At 40.1% G+C, this 20,817-nt stretch overlaps 1 protein-coding gene across 1 annotated transcript; it reads right to left on the bottom strand.

Moving 5' to 3' along the window:
* Window positions 1–7,431: 7,431 nt before the first annotated feature.
* LOC311002873 (very long chain fatty acid elongase 6-like) lies at window positions 7,432–19,609 on the bottom strand. The gene is made up of 4 exons (XM_083994440.1): window positions 19,153–19,609; window positions 13,184–13,315; window positions 10,314–10,465; window positions 7,432–8,220 (listed from the first exon to the last, which is right to left on the bottom strand). The coding sequence occupies exons 1-4, from the start codon at window positions 19,245–19,247 to the stop codon at window positions 7,772–7,774; spliced, it is 828 nt and encodes a 275-aa protein (XP_083850566.1). The 5' UTR covers window positions 19,248–19,609; the 3' UTR covers window positions 7,432–7,771.
* Between the last annotated feature and the right edge of the window lie 1,208 nt (window positions 19,610–20,817).

The following is a 20,817-nucleotide window of genomic DNA, read 5'->3' as shown; positions in this document are numbered from 1 at the left end:
TTCCATTCCTTGCAGACTGCGTTGCACTTTGTTTGACTGAGAACCTTCTTTGCAAAGAATAAAACCCTTAAAAGACAGTCGATCTCAACATCTTTATTTCAGATCTTGCCAAACAACTTTCCACAACAGCCCCTCTCAAAATTCTTGTTTTATTTTATTGACATATTAGAGTCAGAAGTTTTAACAGAGGGGATTTGGGATATCTCTTTTTATCACTTTGTAAATGAGAAAACACTGTCACCAGCCTTAAAAAAATCAAAATTTGCCCTGTTTTTAGGGATAAAATGTTGTATAAATCAGGCTTTGGATGATATATCAACAATCCCCTCTGTAAAAACCTTCAGAATATAGACAGGAATAAAACTGAAAGGTTTGGGGTCTGTAGTATTTTAACTTTTGGTGAATTTAGGAGAAATCTACTGACGAAAGAGACAAAATGAAGTAAAATAAAAAGTAAACCCTAATGTGGATTTTCTACTATTTCTTTTGACTTTTCTGAAAGAATACATGTTAAGCCCAAAATCTCAAAATTGATCAGTGCATGAAAAAACTGTGTTTTTGCCTGTAGTGTCTCACCATTAAGCACCTTTTAACCTTGTTTTGAAAGGTGCTCTACAAATAAAATCATTATTAGATAGAGATAGATAGATAGATAGATAGATAGATAGATAGATAGATAGATAGATAGATAGATAGATAGATAGATAGATAGATAGATAGATAGATAGATAGATAGATAGATAGATAGATAGATAGATATTATTATTATTAATCTTTATTGCAGACACAACAAGCGGTCCATATCAACAACAACAGACATGTTAGATAGATAGATAGATAGATAGATAGATAGATAGATAGATAGATAGATAGATAGATAGATAGATAGATAGATAGATAGCTTAACTTTTTAAACTGATACTGTTTTGTTATTGTTGTGTCTCTTAGTTTTTTTTCTTCTGTATTCCTGTATTTTAATGTTATTTTATTATGTATTTTATTTGCACTAATCATTTTAAAATTATTAGATACAGATAGATAGATAGATAGATAGATAGATAGATAGATAGATAGATAGATAGATAGATAGATAGATAGATAGATAGATAAACTTAACTTTTTAAACTGATTGTTTTCTTATCGTCGTGTTTCTTTTAGTTTTGTTCTTCTGTATTCCTGTATTTTAATATTATTTTATTGTTATATATTTTATTTGCACTACTAATCATTTTAAAATTATTACATATAGATAGATAGATAGATAGATAGATAGATAGATAGATAGATAGATAGATAGATAGATAGATAGATAGATAGATAGATAGATAGATAGATAGATAGATAGATATGAAATGCTGCAGAGACAATCTGATCTGATCTGATGAGATGAGATAAATATCAGATCTCTTCACTCTGTTTCAGACTGTAACAGTAGCTACAACAAGTGCAGGTTTGTTCGGGCCGAGCTGAAACAATGGACTCTCTGTGCTGAGACACATTCAAAGGCCTGAGCTGAGGACGTGAAATGTACAGTTTCCATCCTCCTCCTCTCACAGCGAACTGAAGAGCTTTTCATCACCAGCACCAACGCTGATTTGTCTTGACAGTTTAAGATGAGTTTTATTGTGAAAAGTTCATTTTAATGATGCAAAAGCGTTTTTTCTCTTCCACTTCAGTGAGTTTAGAAACATTATTTTAAGGTCAAAAAACGACATAGTGTTGCTTTAATATGGTATAAAATGAATTTGGTCACAATAACAGGGAGGTGGATTCATGTTCATGTGATGATGAGACTCATAAACAACCAGGAGGAGTTTTATTTTAAAACCAGGATGAATTTATTTGAACAATATTTGAACATCAACAGCCCTTTAACTGGTTTTTCCCTTCAGCTGAATCCACAGGGGGCGAACAACTCAGTGTGGAGAAATAGAAGAATGAACAAACAAAACAAAACAAAACCGCTGTTTGGCACAAAACAAATTATTGATAATTAGTTCAAGTTCAACGACGTCACAACAACGAGGCTTCACATCCTCGGAGTCGTCTTACAGTGATTTAACAGTGGCATGAAATTGGGGATATTCGTTCATTTTTTTTAAAGGTCCCATATATATTTTTACAGTGTAAAAACCTGTGTAGTGTGATTATAAAGCAGCTCTAGGTTCTATATTAATACTGTGAAAGTATCAAAGCCTCAGTCCACAGACAAATGCACACAGCCTGTATTCAGAAACTGAGCCTTTAAAAACCAGCCGTCAGGACTTCCTGTCACTTTGTGATGTCACAACTAAGCCCCGCCCCCTCACCACCACCTGGACCCACCATCCATCCAACTTACATACAACTTGCAGGATTTGGTTTCTCTGAGTGTTTTATTCTGAAATCTGCTCTGTTTTTTATTGGATCACTTTGAGAAAACAGTCAGCCAATCAGAAGAGAGACTCAGAGCCTTCTCTCGTCTGATTGGCTGACACCAACCTGTGGTTTCTAGAGCTCCAGAAAGAAGCTGAGCAAGGAAATGGAAAAACTACACTACACTTCTATTCAGCTGTAAAATATGGGACCTTTAAAAATGTGTGTGTGCAGCAGGAAGGTCGGTCTGAAAACACAGAAATTAATAAAAAAAATTACATAAAAAAAAAAAAGAGAAACTACGACTACATCATTGACACAAACACACAACATGTAAACAAACAGTGATGTAATGGTCAGAAAAAAAACTTAGCGACGAGTCGAGTCAATGCTGAAGAAGTTTCTCCTGAAATGAGCGCGAGGACAAAAAAACACAGAACAAAAAGAAGAAGAAGAAAAACCAAAGAGGACATAATGAAACTCCACATGTTCAACACGTCATTAAACCGCCGTCTTCAGACATCGAGGATTAATGGCTTTTTTTTTTTTTTTCCTTCATTTTAAAGTCGATCTTTACAATTATCCTCCATCTCTGTAGAGTCAAGAGGCAAAACGGTGTTAGGATCATCAACACGACATGAAGACGGAGCAGCGGCTCGTCCTCAAGGCTGGACACACAGCGGACGGACTTCAGGGCTCGACGCTAACGAGGATTTGTCAAAATAATCTTCAACTTTGAGTCAATAGGATTATTTTTTTTACTCGTCCTGATCTCGATATTTCTGATATTGACGATTCCAGATCAGCTGCCTCCGATGAAAACATCCTCAACAACAGCCAATGAGAGCGTCACCAACTGGATGTTGCTGCTATTAACACTGCAGCTAACGAGCTAAAGAGCTGCAGTTACTGTAACTATGGCAACACAGGGCTCCAGACTAACTTTTTCTTTTTTTTTTTCTTTTCAAGGAGCACAATGGCTCCCATACTTAACATTTTTTTTAGGAGCGCAAGCAGAAAATTTAGGGGCAAACACTGTAAATCGTCTTGCAAAGCAAATATTCGAATTTCCTTTCCATTCATGATCCTCACACACATTCTCCTGACACCTGTAACGATCAATAACAGATACGCACATGCGCAATTAGATGAAAAATCTACAATTTGAAAAAAAAAAACATTTCAAATTTTAGGCGGGAAGCAGACTGGAGCTCTGCAACGAGATGGGAAATGGGGCCGAGCAGGAAAAGGCGGCGTTGGATGCAGCAGAAATCACGTTTTACTGTAATCACGCGGGTTTCTGTGAGATTTCATTGCATCGTTACAACAAACGACAGGTGTAAGGCCCTGTGATTTCCGCGATCACGGACGGAATTAGCCAATTTTGTACGCAGATTATCGTGGAATTTGACATAATTTGACTGAAATGCTGTTTTCGTGTGGCAGAGGAACAAATGTCTGGGGAATATTGCAAAGAGGGAAGCAAAATCTGGCCAAATCGCCCGCCTTTTTGGTAGTAAAATAAAAGTAAAAGGTAAAAAAACCTAAATTTCCAAAAAATTCAAACAGAAAAACGGAATTTGGGAAAAAATAAAACAGATTTTAAAGGGCCCTACAGCTGAGCTTTTGTTTTGCTTCCATCTCTATCATCGCTAAAGTGAACATGCTAACCAGCTAGCGTCTCTTTTCCGATACCGAGTCACTGCAGCTTCCAGATTCTGGCAAAAACTCACAAAGAGCTGCTTTGACAATTAACAAATTTTAAGTTCTTTCCAGAGGATCATAACATTAAATCTCAGTTGAAACCGTCCTCCCGTCCGTTGTGTATCCAGCCTCACGTCATCCTCTAACATCGACCACCACGTTATTATATACTATATATTAAGAAAATAAATAGATTCTCATATTTACAGCGGACACACGGTTCTGGTTCCTTCCTTCCTTCATTTAGCAGCGCAGACGAACACGTCACAGAGTTAAAACACATCGATGCAGATTTATATCACTGGATGTTTCTGCTGCTGTTTGTGCCACCTCCTCTTTTCACACAGGTGAGATGCTGCAGACCAGCGGTGGCTCAGAGTAAGAAGGCAGAGTGTGTGTATGCATGTATGTGTGTGTGCATGTGTGTGTGTGTGCGTGCGTGCATGTGTGTGTGTGTGTGTGTGCGTGCACGGTGTGTAAACATGAAGACGGGGACGGCAGGACGACGTGTTCGACATGTCGCTAACATCTACTTCCTGGACGTAATTTGCTGCGGGGACGGAGGAATGTGTTCATCATCACTCAGATGTTATCGTGCCGCAGCTCGCTGTGGTATGAGCAGGACATGAATTACAAGCTGAGCTCAAGTGTGTGTGTGTGTATGTGTGTGCATGTGCAGAGTGTGTGTGTGTGTGTGTGTGTGCATGTGTGTTAGCTTTGCTACGCTTGCTGAAAAAACACACACACTGATAAAAAGATTACGTTCTACGTGGTTGATGATGAGCAGCGAAGGGAGGGAGGGCGGTGTGACATGATGACAGCAGTGCGTGTTTTATATGCTGTGTGTGTGTGTGTGTGCATGTGCATGTGTCGTTTAGTGCACGTGAAGTCTTTGTTCCCTTTTGTTAATCCTATAGCTGCAGGTTACAGTTGTGTTAAAGGCTAAAACACATCGTTTCAGTGGAATAGTTCAACATCAGGGGAAGTAAACGTCTTTCTGAGCATCAGATGATACCACTCGTGTGTGTGTGTTTGAGTCTGTGTATGTGTGTGTGTGTGTGTGTGTGTGTGTGTGTGTGTGTGTGTGTGTGTGTGTGTGTGTGTGTGTGTGTGTGAAAGTATGCAGGGTGTGGTTCAGTTGGCTAAATATAAAGACTGAAGACCGAGTGAAAAAAATGCAGCACAAAAAGAAATCTCACTTATCAATAAACTGCATCATCTGTAAACCAGCGATAAGACCAGAAATGTAAAAGTCATCGTTAGTGCAGCTGTGATGATGATAACGATGTGGTTGGCGGATGGATACAACTGTCATTAGAGGAGAAGAAGAAATAGTTCCCTTTTAAATTGAATGCACTGTTTCTACATTTCAGCTAAAGGGACAGTTCACCATTTTTGGCAAATTCTCCTCTCACCATAATCCCTATAGCCATAGCAGTAGGTTCATCACCTTTAATTATCGGTGCATGTTGTTTTGAGATCCGCACATTCACCACGCTAGGAAATAATCATGTATAATTATGTAACATTACAACACATGTAAAAGCAAATACTCAGAACTACTTGCGCTTTTGAAATCCCTCCGCCCAGCAGCCGTGTCTGGAATGTAGTTCCGGCTGCATTTACCTCTAAAACAACTCTGTCTTGTAACATTACATGATTATCTCATAGCGTGGTGAATGTGCAGGTCACAACTTGTCCACCAGAGCGTTGTGGAGATGTTGGATTGTGTATTTGATGAGTTTGATGAGAGAAAGGCGAAAGTACCATTCACCTCCACTGTGTTCACTGAGCAGCTCACGTCTCTGCCCCGCCGATCTCAAAACAACATGCACCGATAATTAAAGGTAACGAACCTACTGTACTGCTGTGACTATAGGGATTAAAATGTTGATTTATCCCTTTAAAGAAGAGGTGACACAGGTGAGTTAGCCAGGCTAGCGGTTTCCCCCTGTTTTCAGTCTTTATGCTAAGCTAACGCTAACCACACCTCCTGACTCCATATATAAGACTGAAGTGGTTTTTACTCATCTCACTCTAAGAAAGAGTGTAAACAAACTGATTTTGACAATTATTGAAATAATAAAAAGAACATTTTTCTAGCTATATGTGACCTCTGCTGTTGCTACATAGCTAACGTTAGCGCCGACAGATGTTTAAAGGTGGAAAACAATCCTTCTGTTTTGCTTCCGCTCCAGATGAGCCGACTCTTTTCCGATACCGACGCCAACGCTCGCTATGTAGCAACATTCACACAAAGAGCTGCTTTGACAATTAATATATTGAGAACATTTTTTCTTGTTCAGAGCTTTTAACAAACCTCCTTGGCCTTCGTGTGGACGTTTGTTTTGGTGAGAACATTAGTCAAAAACACAAACATGGTACTTGTCCCTACGCTTCTATGATCGTTTCTTTTCTTTTTTTTTTGTTCTTTTTGTTCTTCCGACTCATCACAAGGTCATATTATTAAACTGTGCAGCGTCCGGCGCCGACCGACCGTCCGACCGACCTCCTCCTCCGTCCTGCGGTGGTTTGAGCTACAGAGTCGGTGACGTCGTAGCAACAAGAAGAAGAAGAAGAAGAAGGAGGAGGAAGAGGAGGAGGACGGAGCAGCCGGGTTAACAAGCCGTGACTTTATGCACTGGCGGCACCTCACTTGTTGGTCGATTCTGCTTATGGCACATTTTAAAGGGATACTCCAACATTTTTTTTTTTCATGTCTTGCCTCACTCCCGAGTCCATGACCAGCAGATAGACACCATCCTTTTGACTGTGCGTGCAGTAACAAGGGAGATAGAGCTGTATCGCCCGTAGGCTAATTAGCTTAGCTCAAACACTGGATTTTGGTTCAAGCTAGCTACATCGAGGGTAGGTTAGCGTCCTATTTCAAAGTAAAAGCACAAATTCTATCGTCAAGGTTTTCTGTATGTAAAGGGCAACGGGTGTTTTATTTTGTGAAAGTAACCGGTTAAGTGCGTTGGTCACAACGGCTAGCTTGAGTAGCGCTGAATTCGTCCGAACAAAATTGTAAACAGCTGGTATTTAGACAAATTAACGACACACTGCTGATCTAAACGGCTACTTTCTCACCTAAACATGTTTGAAATGTGGATAAAGTGATAAATTTACAGAGTATAGAGCAGGGGTGTCAAACTCATTTTAGTTCAGGGGCCACATACGGCGCAATTTGATCTCAAGAGGGCGTATATAATGGCATAATCTCCTATGAATAACTAATAATAATTATTTCCTTTGTTTTAGAGCAAATAAACCCTCCTTTTACAAAACATGTAATGAGCAACCTCAAATTTCTTGAGGAAAAATACTTGCAATTTCAACAATATTATGCATCTTCTGGCCTCTATGTGATTTTCACACTTCAAATTCATCCTGCGGGCCGGATGGGACCCTCTGGAGGGCCGGTTTTGGCCTGCAGGCCTTATGTTTGTCACCTCTGGTTTAGAGCTAAAATGAAATCAGCTTCTGACTGCTGATTTCGGCTCGAGTAGGAGGCAGGCTAACACTACCTATACACTTCCAGTGTTTGAGCTAAGCTAATTACGGGCGATACGGCTCTATCTCCCTTGTTACTGCACGCACAGTCGAGAGGATGGTGTCTATCTGCTGGTCATGGACTCGGGAGTGAGGCAAGACAGAAAAAGAAATTGGGCGCATTCCCTTTAATACGACCTTGGAGGACGGCGCCGAGGCTCTACTCCGCCTTGGATCTCTTCTTCTCCCCGCCGGAGGAGGAGGAGGAGGAGCCTTTGAGGTAGGAGTTGTAGAAGAAGACGGCGAACAGGATGAGGTAGCTCAGGTACATGAGCGTTCCCCACGTGATGTTGTGCATGTTGGACGGGCAGCGGACCTCGTGCTGCCAGCGGTACACGCCGCCCAGCACCGTCAGGCCCATGGCCATCTGCATGATCTGGGAGGTGGTGATGACCATGGCGCAGGGCCGCGGCACGCGCACGCCGGCCGCCCGCGCCGCGTAGTAGGTGTACATGAAGGCGTGGACGACGTAGTTCATGGTCATGAACCAGCCGCCGCCGGCCACCTGGTCCTTGTAGGAGTACCAGGAGTAGATGAGCACGGTGATGTGGTGGTACCAGTGCAGGAAGATGAGGCGCTGCTTCCTCAGCACGATGAACATCGTGTCACCTGAGGGACGGACCACAGGAAGTCAGTCACACGCCACACAGGCTACGAAGACTTAGCACCATTATATAAATATAAATCATCATGGGTAACTTATCCACAACCCTCAGGAACTCTTTGATCAGGCAGTTATCAGTCAGGCGAAGAACATTTTAACAGACAGTTCTCGTGTTTTTAGGGCTGCAACTAACGATTATTTTCATTATCCATTAATCTGACTATCATTTAAACGATTAATCGATTAGTTGTTTGGTCAATAAAATGGTGACAAATGTCAATCAGTGTTTCTCAAACCACCAGACGACGTCCTCAAATGTCTTGTTTTGTCCACAAACCAAAGAGAGACTCAGTTTATTGTCATAAAGGAACAAAGAAACCAGAAATATTCACATTGAAGAAGCTGAAATCAGAGAATTTGGACTTTTTTTTTTCTTAAAGAACTACCCAAATCGATTATTTGTCAATCAAAATAGTTGGCGATAAATTTAATAATCGTTTATTGTGCAATTAATCAATTAATTGTTGCAGCTCTACATGTTTTACATGATGAATACAAACTAATGCGCTCACATGTTTGTTGTGTAACTTTGTTTTTTTTTTCTGTGCGAGTTGCGCTGATCTGCCGACACGGTTCGGACAAAATCCTTTTTGGAAAGTGACGTATTTAGGAACCTTTTTTTTTTTTTAAGTATATTTTTTTGGCTTTTCATGCCTTTTATTGATAGTATAGTTGAGAGAGACAGAAAACGGGGCGACTGAGAGAGGGGGAATGACATGCAGGAAAGACCGATGCGGGATTCGAACTGGGGCCACCTGCATTGAGGACTGTAGCCTCTACATGGGGCGCCTGCTTAACCTCCTGTGCCACTCGACGCCCCATTTAGGAACCTTTATGATTAATTAATTGTGACGTTTAATACGGCGATTAATTGTGAAAACAAGTCATCGTGTCATCGCTAGTGAAGACAGACACTTCCTGTCTGCAGCGTCGGGACACATCGTCTGGATGCATCACACTTCTCACTAACAGAACCTTCCTGTCGGCTCAGCAACATCTCCCACAGCGACCGGAGAGACAGAGATGAGATTAACGGCTCAGATGTGGAGACGACTTCCTCCTCCTTTACTGAGGCAGCTCTTAAGATAATGGCTGATGGATTTACTGGAAGATTTCAAGAGCTCAGAGGAACGAGCCCAAAGACCGAGGTGGTTCACGTCCTGCTGCAGGAAAATCTAATCTGTGACGGAGTTCAATTTAAACCAAAATCTGGACGAAGGATTCAAGAGACTCAACTTCTTTACCCTTTATCCTGAGAGAGGTACAAACACCTCATCTTAAACTGAATTTATTTTGGCCTCAATGTTTAACAAAGGAAGTTAAAGGGATGCTGAGTAGAAAATTCGTGAATTATGGATTTTGGGTGAAGTATCCCTTTAACTGTGTAATTATACGATACGATATGAATGACTTTATTAATCCCAAAAGGATTATTATTAAATTAATTTGTCTGTCAGCTCATCTACCATTTGCAGAAGAATTAAAAACCTGATGGCTGAAGGTACAAAGGATCTTCTTATATGACAGCGTATTAGAGCCATAGTTAGTTAAATAAAAGCAGCTGGAAGAGAGTTTTCTAATTTTTCAAATTTAAAGTCACAAATTTTCACACACAAATTTGTGAGCAAAAGAACTCAAACATGTCCAAGGTCCGACAGAAATCACCTGATCTTATTAAAGATCAAATCTATCTTATCAAACTTTACATTTCAGCTCCTTTTAGCAATAAAAAATACTTGTTATTGGGGCCTGTGCTCTTCTTTGATTAAAAAAACACCAATATTCAAGTTAATTCTCATCATTTTATGACTTTAAACTCAACATGTCGTACGATTATGCTCTGATTGACTTAATATAATGATACTGTAATTTAAAATATGTTTAAAAAGCAACATTTTGCCCTACATCTATAAAACTAAACTAATTTCATCCAAGACATTTGAACTTTTTTTTTTTTGACTGTCAAATCAACCAATCAATAATCAATGAGTAGGAGCTCCGTGCAGCTTTAAGGAGCGTGTGCAGCGGGTCGACTCACCGAGCTCGGGGGCTTTGCTCACCACGAAGGCGTAGGCCCAGAACTTGGTGATGGGGGCGCTGTAGAAGCTGGTGTCACACACCGACTGTCTGAAGCCGCTGGTGGTGAGGACGTGCATCATGTAGAGGCCGGTCCGCAGGGCGCCGATGATGCTGCACACACACACACACACACACACACACACACACCACAACGTCATGATACATAAACATGTACATCGTCTAAAGATCCTGAATAAACAGTGAGAAAGAGCTGCATATATGGCTTGCTGTATGTTACGTAGTTCATGTCTTAATATGTTGATATTTAATTAATTAATTTATTGACTCCTTGCATTTTATTTGTCTTTTTTTTACTTTTTAAAATGTTTTTTGGGTAACCCTTTAATTGCAGGCCGCTAATTACATGATGATGTCAAGAAATAGCCAAGAAATAACAAATAATTGTGTCAAAATGTCTAGAAATAGCCGAGAAATAATGGTCAATTTCATAGTAATGTCGAGAAATACAGCCAAGGAATAATGATAGATTGCAAGGACTTGGTGGAGAAACTTTCTGGCCTTTCCCAAAAAAAATGCAAAGCATGAAAATCATGTGTAATCTTTTGCCTTTATGAAAAACATGACATTATTATGAAATTGACTGTTATTTCTAGACATTTCTATGCAATTAATTGTTATTTCTGGACATTATCACGTTATTAACGGCCTGTAAATTAAAGGGTTACCGTTTTTTGCTCTGGTATTTTCTGTTTTTCACGAAGAAATAATAAATAAAATGTTGATTTACTCCTTTTCTGCAGAAAACATGACAGAACAGAAGGATGAACGACATTTTTTATTATTTTCCTTGGCATGTGCATCTAAAGTGAGTAATCTGACTCCTCCTCATGTTTCCTGCTTCATCCAGCTGTGCACAGACTGGAGGAAGAAGCAGAGGAGATTATTTTTTGGCAGCACACACACAGAGCTGCAGCAGCGTTTAGCTCCCAGGAGGAAAGTTTTCCTCTTTTCCCTCTCCTTCTGAGTGTTTTGTTTTGTGTCTTGTTGTTTTAAAAATGACAAAAAATATCTTTCTCTCTTGTCCTGCAGGTTATTGATGTAAATCTGTAAGAACAGCTCATAAATAAGTTAAATAAGTTTTTAAAAAGTGGCTGTAACACCCTGAAACAGCTGCTCACTGCAGTTTGTATCAGTCCAAACTAAACAGAGAGTCACTGGGGACTACTTTCATCGGCGGATTATTAAATATTCAGCGTTATATAGTGAGTGTTTACGACAACAGGAAGGTGAACGCAGGTGAAAACACTCCAGCGTGCGTGTGTGTTGCTGTGTGCAGACAGACAGCAGGCAGGTTACACCCACCACCGCCACCACCGCTCCCAGGGATTAAGATTAGAGCGATGGGGCCGGTGATGGAGCGGCGGCTGCTGCGGCTTCGCCCGCTGCGACCGGCCAACTGGGTCACGATCTCCACAAACCTCCTGGCAGCCGGCAGCGCTCACATCACATCAGGCATCAAGTCTGGGTTGGGTTTGGTTTGGTTTGGTTTGGGAGGAAGGGAGGGAGGGGGGGATCGTTGAGCTCCGTCACACTGAGTCTCATATAACTGAGGTTTTTAGATGTGAACGTGTGGTTTTCATGTTGTAATTGGATTTGACATAAATGACATAATTCTCCAGAGTATTACTGTAATCTACGACCTCATCCGACGGCACGGGAGCAAAAATCTGAAACGTCTGATTCAAACAGGGAGGAAACAGGATGGAGTGTCAGGAGATACCGTATACTAAACTTATTTAATCTTTATACAGAGACAGGTAGAAATATTTAGTCTGAATTTATTTGGGTCTGCAGGTTTATTAAAGGCCGTTAAATGTGTAATTATATGACAGCGTATTAGGGCCATAGTTGGTTAAATAAAAGCAGCGAGAGGAGAGATTATGACTCTGAAATGTTGAAATCTTAAATCAAAAATTTGTGAGAAAAAGAAGAATTAAAAATGTCAGAGGACAGAAATCATCTGATATTATCTGATCTTATCAAACTCTCCATTTCAGTTCCATTTAGCAATAAAAAAACTCTTCTTTGACACCAATATTCAAGTTAATTCTCATAATTTTGTGACTTTAAAGGGATAGTTCAACATTTTGGCAAATTGGCCCATTGCCATAATCCCTATAGTCATAGCAGTAGGTTCGTTACCTTTAATTGTCGGTGCAAGCTGTTTTTAGAACGGCGGAGCAGAGCCGTGAGCTGCTCAGAGCTACGCTACAGAGGCTCATGGGATTTCTTGGTTTCCCTCATCAAACTCATCAAATACACAATCCAACAACTCCACAACGCTCTGGTGGACAAGTTGTGAGCTGCACATTCACCACGCTATGAGATAATAACACAACGTTACCAGACAGAGTTGTTTTAGAGGGAAATTCATGCAAAACCGCTGATGTGCGTTCTTGTCGGGGGCAGTTTTTCATCAAGCAGTCTCTGTATTTAGTTTGATGAGGGAAACCAAGAAATCCCATAATGAGCCTCCGTAGCGTAGCTCTGAGCAGCTCACGGCTCTGCTCTGCCGTTCTAAAAATAGCTTGCACCGACAATTAAAGGTAACGAACCTACTGCTATGACTATAGGGATTATGGCAATGGGCCAATTTGCCAAAAAATGTTGAACTATCCCTTTAAACTGCAGCAGAGTCAGTGAGAAAACAGGAAATCATGCAACACACTACTGATTCTCTTTGTTTATATCGTCTTGAATCTTTTTTAAACTGATATAAAAATGTTTTTACAGCAGAAATATAAAAGACTGTTGTTCTGGTCATGTGACACCAGGTGAGGAGCTAAGCCCCGCCCCCTCCAGACTCACCTGAACACGGCCAGGCTCAGCGACCACAGCACCAACGGGCGCCGCAGGTTCAGCTTCGGCCGCTCCCTCATGAAGTGTTGACCTCCGAACACCAGCGCTGCGTACAGGCCGCAGAACATGAAGGAGCTGGTCCTGAGGACACACACACACACACACACACACACACACACTCGTTAGTCGACTTAATTAGCAGCACGATAGTTATTTAATTAGCACAACTCTTCTTGTTCTGCTTTAAACAACATGAACTATTTATAAACCTGCACAGGAACAAAACAGGAACATTTTAATTCATTATAAGCTTTAAGATTAAACCAGAGTTGTGTTTCACTGTTCCTGTTTATCTTTTCCAGCTTTAAAAAGGTCCGTTTTGTCTTTAAAAGTGCAACAATCCAGTTTTATCCAGTATTTTCACCCTTGAATTGATTAATTATCATGTTTTAAATCCTGTTTCCCACTGTGACCAGTTTATATGACAGGCCCCAGAATTAATTAGGGTTTTTTGCTGCTGTAAAGATGCTTATGGTGTAAAATGACAACATAAAAACACACAAAGAGACATAATAAATTAAACTCAGATACATGGAGACCAGAACAGTCGAAGGTGGAGTCTAAACACCAGGAGACGATGATGTTTCATTTCTTTTATCAGTGATTTCAACACGTCACAGCAGCTAATCTGACCTAATAATGACGACACGATAACAACATGGAGGTCAAATAAAACCTAATCAGAGAGAGAGCAGCGTCATAATGGTGATAAAGGTCGAGACGTTCAGGAATCAAGGTTTTACGATATGATTACGATGTCTGGATGTACAGACGAGTGGGTGAAGATAAAGCTGGAATAGAAGCTCAAATAAAGCTGTTAAAAGACAAACATATTAGTTATAGTGCTGCATTGATCTCACACTGTAAAGAGCCTAAATATAATATGTTATTATTTGTTTTGTCTTTATGTAAAGCACATTGAGTTGCCTTCGTATGAAATGCGCTATGATGCCTTATTTGGCCCTATTCAAATATACATGTATAAAATAAAATCTATCTATATCTATATATCTATAAATCTATGCATAAAATATGATCAAAAAATGTCCTAAAACTATAACATATGAGAAAAATGTAAAATGTAAAAGTAAATATGAGTTTTATGATTGTACTGAATGAAAAACATGTTTTTAAAGATAACCTAATTCAAAAACATCTAAAAATATCATTTATATTTCATTTTATTGTCATTTTTTAGTACTGTATTAATTTGTTGGGATATAGGACATAGGTTGGGAACTTCTGTTATAAAATATACAATCCAACATGTGTAAACTCATATGTGCAGGTTTTTCTATTACTTTAAAGCTGAACTCTCCTCTGTGTCTCTAACCCTCCTCTCCTCCATGTCCATCCAAGCCGGTGAGAAATCAATCCATGGAGCGGTGGATAACGTTATTTATCATCTACCATGTTACCATGTGTATATCTGTGTAGTCTTATCTGTCATAAACAAGAGATTACGGGTTACGGGGAGAGTTCCTCTTTAATCTTAAATAAAAGTGAGGGATGTTGTTGTGTTTGACACTTAACAGCTGCTGCCTTCTGGAAAATTAGATTCCACTTATTATAATAATTTAAAAAATCTAATGATAAAGAGAATAAAAACTTCTTTATCATGGTCAGTGAGTGACTCTGTGGAGGGAAACAAAACTCCAGCGTCACTCGACCTCCTCGGACTTCGACCTGTGTGTGGAACCGGACGAGGACGAGGACGACGATGAACAGCGTGGAGTCTAAACCCCGGGTCACCTCACCAGACCCTGACACACACACACACACACACACAAGATGATTACACAGATGTGCTGCACGCTGTTGCATAAGGAACGTTACACAATTAGGGTTAAACGGACCAGACAAGTGCAAGTAAAAAAACAAATATGACACAACTTGACCGTCTGTGTGTCTGTCTGCTGCACTGGGTCAGAGGGACGACACCGTTTCTACAGCTTTATATGAAATAAAATAAAATAAAATAATGAATAAATAAATAACAAAGGCCGAGGATGAGTCAGCGGCTCAGACGGATCGTTACGACTGCAAGTTTCACCTGGATTATCAGCTCCTCCACTGACTCTGGATCAGTTTGTGGTTTATTTTATACAGCCCGGTCTGTGGAGTGTGTGACATCTGTGAGGCCATGTGTGTGTGTGTGTGTGTGTGTGTGTGTGTGTGTGTGTGTGTGTGTGTGTGTGTGTGAGAGGTGGTTTGGGGGGGGAAAAAAGCCAGATGACAAATCCAGATTGGCACAATACATATTAGTCTGAGTGAGTGAGTGAGTGAGTGAGTGAGTGAGTGGATGTTGTTGCTGCTGCTGCTGCTTGACCCAGTTAAAGCTGCAGGGGTTTCTGATAATAATCGCCCCGGGTGGATCCCACAGCGAGGCAGGAAAAAAAAAAAAACCTGCATGTGATCGGTACGAAGGAGTATTAGGGCCAGCCCCCCCAAAAAAAAAAAATCCGGCGGGGAAAAAAATAAATAAATCTGTATGTATTCTGTGCAAAGCGCCAGTCGATTTAAGCACAGGCTTAAAGGGATAGTTCAACATTTTGGCAATTTGGCCCATTGCCATAATCTCTATAGTCATAGCAGTAGGTTCGTTACTTTTATTTGTCGGTGCAAGCTGTTTTAGCGGCGGAGCAGAGCGGCGAGCTGCTCAGAGCTATGCTATGGAGAACTATCCCTTTAATGGGTCCATGAAAAACAATGAAAACTGGAACGTTTTCATGAATTTACAGGACATAAAAAGTGGACATGTCCGGACATAAGAGGACATCTGGTCGCCCTATGACATGCCGCAACCACGAGTAATGTTACAGCCAATCAATGGCAGCATTATCAGGTCTTGATCACGTGATTAACCTCTGGGAACCGAAACTTGGCACCGAGAGACGAGGCATGTTTTGATATCTTATCTTATTTTATTTTATTTTAACTCATTTGACTTTGCCGTATTTTATTGCTTTCACTGTTTTTATTGTTTTTAAATTGTTTTTATTTCTGCTTCTTTCTTTTTATTATTACACTATGTAAAGCACTTTGGTACACCGAAAGGATTGTTGTAAAGGGCTGTATAAATAAAGTACATTTACATTTACATTTACATACCGCAGCATTTCGGCCGGTGCCATAAAAGAACCGAAGTTCTTTTCAACTTCAACTTCCTATTGGTTCAAGAACATTGAGCGTATCCCGGGGCATCCTGAAATGTTGTATAGTTCATCTGTGAAATCCTCATTCACAACCCTCTCCCAGAAATCCCACTGCCACACACAATATATGTAATATAATAATATATATATAATATATATTTGAGCAGTCGAGCGCTGCCTTCGTCTTCTGTTAAGCAGCTGAGATCGCCGTCCCATCACCATGGAAACACAAGATGCTTACATCCATCTTCCTCAAAGTGAAGTTTCGCGTGACGAGAACGGTGGGATATCGCAAGACAAGACTTTACGAGAGTTACGGCTCATTCGCAAAGCAACGTTCAAAGGAAACACAAACTGCAAAGAGCAACTGTAGTTTTACGAGATTTCAGAAATATCGCTTTTATTTTGAAACCGAGTAGTGATCCAGTGCTGAAACTCAGAGGCGTCAGGTGACAGGAAGTAAAAAAAAACTGTCAAAATAAAATATTAACCTTCAGGAAATGAAGCTACGAAGCTGATGGATTAAAGGAATCTGACTTTCAACACACACACACACACACATAGGAACAAGTGCACTGGAGGAGATATATGAGTGTGTGTGTGTGTGTGTGTGTGTGTGTGTGTGTGTGTGTGTGTGTGTGTGTGTGTGTGTGTGTGTGTGTGTGTGTGTGACAGATGAAGCAGCAGCAGAGCTATTACAGCAGGCTAAAGGTGTGTGATCATTAATACCGGAGCTGATAGGACAGAGGACGACGCCTCCACCTCTGCAGACTGCGACCCCACCGCCACTTTAATTACACTCCTCCTGTGGAAATGTGCACGTGTGTGTGCATGTGTGCATGTGTCCTCTGCAGAAAAAAAAGGTGAAACTGAGCACAGAGCTGCAGATCTCAAACCTCTACATGTTTTTCTTTTCACTCGCCACAATGTGAGAGTGAAACCTGAACATCCGCTCAGAAATGTAAACTATTTAAATAAAGATTTTTCACATTTCTGACTGTTTTTTTTTTAGCCTAAATTCTTGCACTTGAACTACAGTGAAGATCTGAGGTGTATCACATGTTGTAACGGAGGCAGATGGTGCAGTGTTTTATAGATTAATCCATCAGTGAGGCATTAAATGCATCTGATTAATCAATAATTTGGAGACCTGATCGACTGCTTACAGAGCAGAGAAGCTCCTCACTCGCTCTCCTGCTGCACTTGCTCCTCTTTAATGTGTTTATGTTTGATGCCTGGTGCTGGTGCAGAGTGTGCAGCTCCCGGGCGGCGTGCAGGACGGATGGGAGGCGTTTAGCTGCTGCAAGATTTTCCTCCAGAGGTTTATGTGTCTGCGTTGGACAGCTCCAACTGGCCTCAGCGACACAAACACACACACACACACAAACTCACACACGTGCGTTACGAGGATGCGGTCGTGCACGGCGACAACGCGAGGCTTAAAAAATGCGGTCTTACAAGGTTTCTATGGTGGAGTTGCTCAATGAGGGATCACTCTCACTCTGCAGGAATATTTAGTGGACAAGCAGGACAAAACTTTTTACATAAACAACAGAGTGAATAACAGCTTGAATTACTTCACATTCCTGCACAAATCTCTGGTTATGTAACGAGTTCATCTGCAGGTGAAGATTAATGACACTACAATAAGTTATAATGCATCATTATGTATGGACTCGAGCCTCAATGTGGCATATAAAGTCTAGAGAAATGCTCATTGCAACTTTGCAGAGATGATTATGAATCTTTAAAAGTCTTTTTTTGCTTGACCAGAAGACCTATATGCATATTATTATGATATATCACAACAAGAAGATGAAAATCCTTTAATTTCTGAGTCTGGAATCAGACAATATGTATAATTTACTCAATATTTTTCATGAAAAGTGTGCAAAATGATAAATATTCTAATAAAAGATAATTGAATCCACCAGCTGCACCATACTACACAATATCCTGACAAATCACTACTGATTTTTATACACATACTTTTGCACTTTTACTTGAATAAAATATCAAATGCATGGCTTTTTGTTGTGAATGTGTATCTCTCTACACTTTCTGAGCCTGGAATCAGACAAGATTTATAATTTACTCAATATTCTTTATGAAAAGTGTGTAAAATGATAAATATTCTAATATAAAGTCATTAAATCCACCAGCTGCACCATTATACACAATATCCTGACAAATCACTACTGATTTCTATACAAATACTTAAATAAAATGTCAAATGCATGGCTTTGTGTTGTGAATGTGTACCTCTACACTACAGTATAGTTACATCTAGTTAGGAAATGCGTTAATTCACTAAAATCTAGTGGTTTAATCTGACAGTTTCTGGCCTATGAGAGCACAGATGAAGTCATATCACTGTCTCCTCAAGGACATTTGAATTAAAGCGGGTAAAAAAAGAAGAAGCAACAAAACAAAACTAAAAAAGTGGCATATTATTCGGCTCATTTTAATTACTTTGTCTAATAATATGAATAGGTTTCAGACTAGATAACGATGCGCTAGTTACAGTGGATTGTTTATACTACAGGAGGATTGAACCGGTTTGAAAAGAAGCCGGAAGATAGCGGCTGCTCTGCTCCTCCGCATGGCCGGACATGAAGCACAGACAGCAGCCGCCCGCTCGACCACCGCGGCGGTCTAGTGGAGGCGGAGAGAGACAGCCGGCGGCGACATTTTTTTTTTTTTTACTTTCTCTTTCTCCCTTTGTGTGAGTTAAACATCTCTTCTCCTTGTTCTCCATCTTACCAGTTCTCCTGCATCCACTCCAGGGCTCGTCGTTCGTCAAACCGCCGCTCGAAGTCGTACTCGGCGAGCGCGGAACTCCCATCACTCTCGTTCATTTTGACTTTTTAGGAGCTTTTTCTTTCCACTTCCGTTGAATAATTCCCGCGCTCCGGAACTTTCTAGAAAGAAGGATGGATGGAAGAAGAAAGGAAAGGGAAGGGAGGAAGGAAGGGAAGAAGATGGACGGATAAACAAAAGGGGAGAAGGAAGGAAGGAAGGAGCGAACACGACCGAGGACCGAGGACCGAGTGGCTGGAGGAGTCAGACCGACCAGGGGGAGCCGCTGCTCGGTTGTCCCGCTGAAGCGTCGCTGTGGCCGGGCTGGAGGAGTCAGACCGACCGAGCGAGCGACCGACCAGGGGCGATGGGAGGAGGATGCGGCTCTTCGGCTCCGCTCAGACAGATGCACTTCCCACTGTCACTGTCGTCAGGGAAACAAGGCACCTACTGTGACATCACCGGCTTCCGCTACGGACTTTCAAAATAAAACCTGCCGCAACTAAACGGGCTACGATAGTGGTAGCTTCCTTCACTTTTACCCCCAAAATTAATATTATTTCTTTATATTAAACTTGTTTTGACTTTAAAATGTTAAAGTGCTCTTTTTTTTATATATAAAAAAAATTAAAAATTAATTAAAAAAATCTGAACAGATGTAAAATGTAAAAACAAGAGGTGTATCTCATGATCCCACACTGATATTGAGTCAATTGACCACATGACCTGGGAGTTATTGAGCTAAAATGCAAATATTTACATATAAAAATTAATAAATAATTATGAACAGATGTAAAATGACACAGCTAAACGGGCTACGACTGTTTCAGTTAAAGATTTAGCTTCCTTCACTTTTACTCAAAACATTTATATTTTTTCTTTCTATTAAACTTGTTTTGACTTTAAAATTATCTTACATGACTTTTTTATATATAAAAATTAATTAAAAAAAATTATGAACAGATGTAAAATGTAAAAACAAGAGGTGTATCTCATGCAGCCAGTGTAGTTACCACATGATCCCACACTGATTTTGAGTCAATTGATCACATGACCTAGGAGGAGCTATATACAGAAGGACTTTGCTATTGAGCTAAAATGCTAATATTTACATAGAAAAATCAATAAATAATATGAACAGATGTAAAATGCCACAGCTAACGGGCTACGACCTTTATACAGTCTGTGGCTACGACTAATTCAATTTAAAAAATGTAGCTTCCTTCACTTTTACTCAAAAAAAATAGTTTGTAACTGTTTTGACTTTAAAATGTTGAATGTTAAATGACAGTAGCTCTGACTTTATTTGTCTCCATGATCAGTAAATTCTCCTCATAGGATTTCTCTGACTTATTTTTTTCATTCCTACATAGTTCAGAAATATAATAGACTTTAGCTTACTTATTTTTATTTTTTTTTACTTTGATTATTTTATTAATCAGAATCACTTTTATTGCCAAACAATCATACTTTCAAGGACGTTTACGTGGTGCATTGTGCAAACAACAAGACAGAATAACAGACTACAGTTTTTAAAAAGTACAAGTAGCCTACATACATACAACCACATAATAAATAAGACACAATGGTAAAAATAAAAATAAAAATCTGAAGACAACATATGCTGTA

This window comes from Trachurus trachurus (assembly GCF_905171665.1).
Source record: "Trachurus trachurus genome assembly, chromosome: 19".
NCBI classification, from domain to species: Eukaryota; Metazoa; Chordata; class Actinopteri; order Carangiformes; family Carangidae; genus Trachurus; species Trachurus trachurus.
Note: the sequence above shows the minus strand (reverse complement) of the source record. Positions and strands in the feature narration are given on the sequence as shown.

Excerpts from the sequence above, each read along its gene's own strand:
- LOC311002873 (XM_083994440.1), bottom strand. The coding sequence starts at position 19,247 with ATGAACGAGAGTGATGGGAGTTCCGCGCTCGCCGAGTACGACTTCGAG. Across the intron at positions 13,316-19,152 it reads GAGTGGATGCAGGAGAACTG|GACCAGCTCCTTCATGTTCT; the intron begins GTAAGATGGAGA and ends GTGTGTCCTCAG. Across the intron at positions 10,466-13,183 it reads CTGAGCCTGGCCGTGTTCAG|CATCATCGGCGCCCTGCGGA; the intron begins GTGAGTCTGGAG and ends GTGTGTGTGCAG.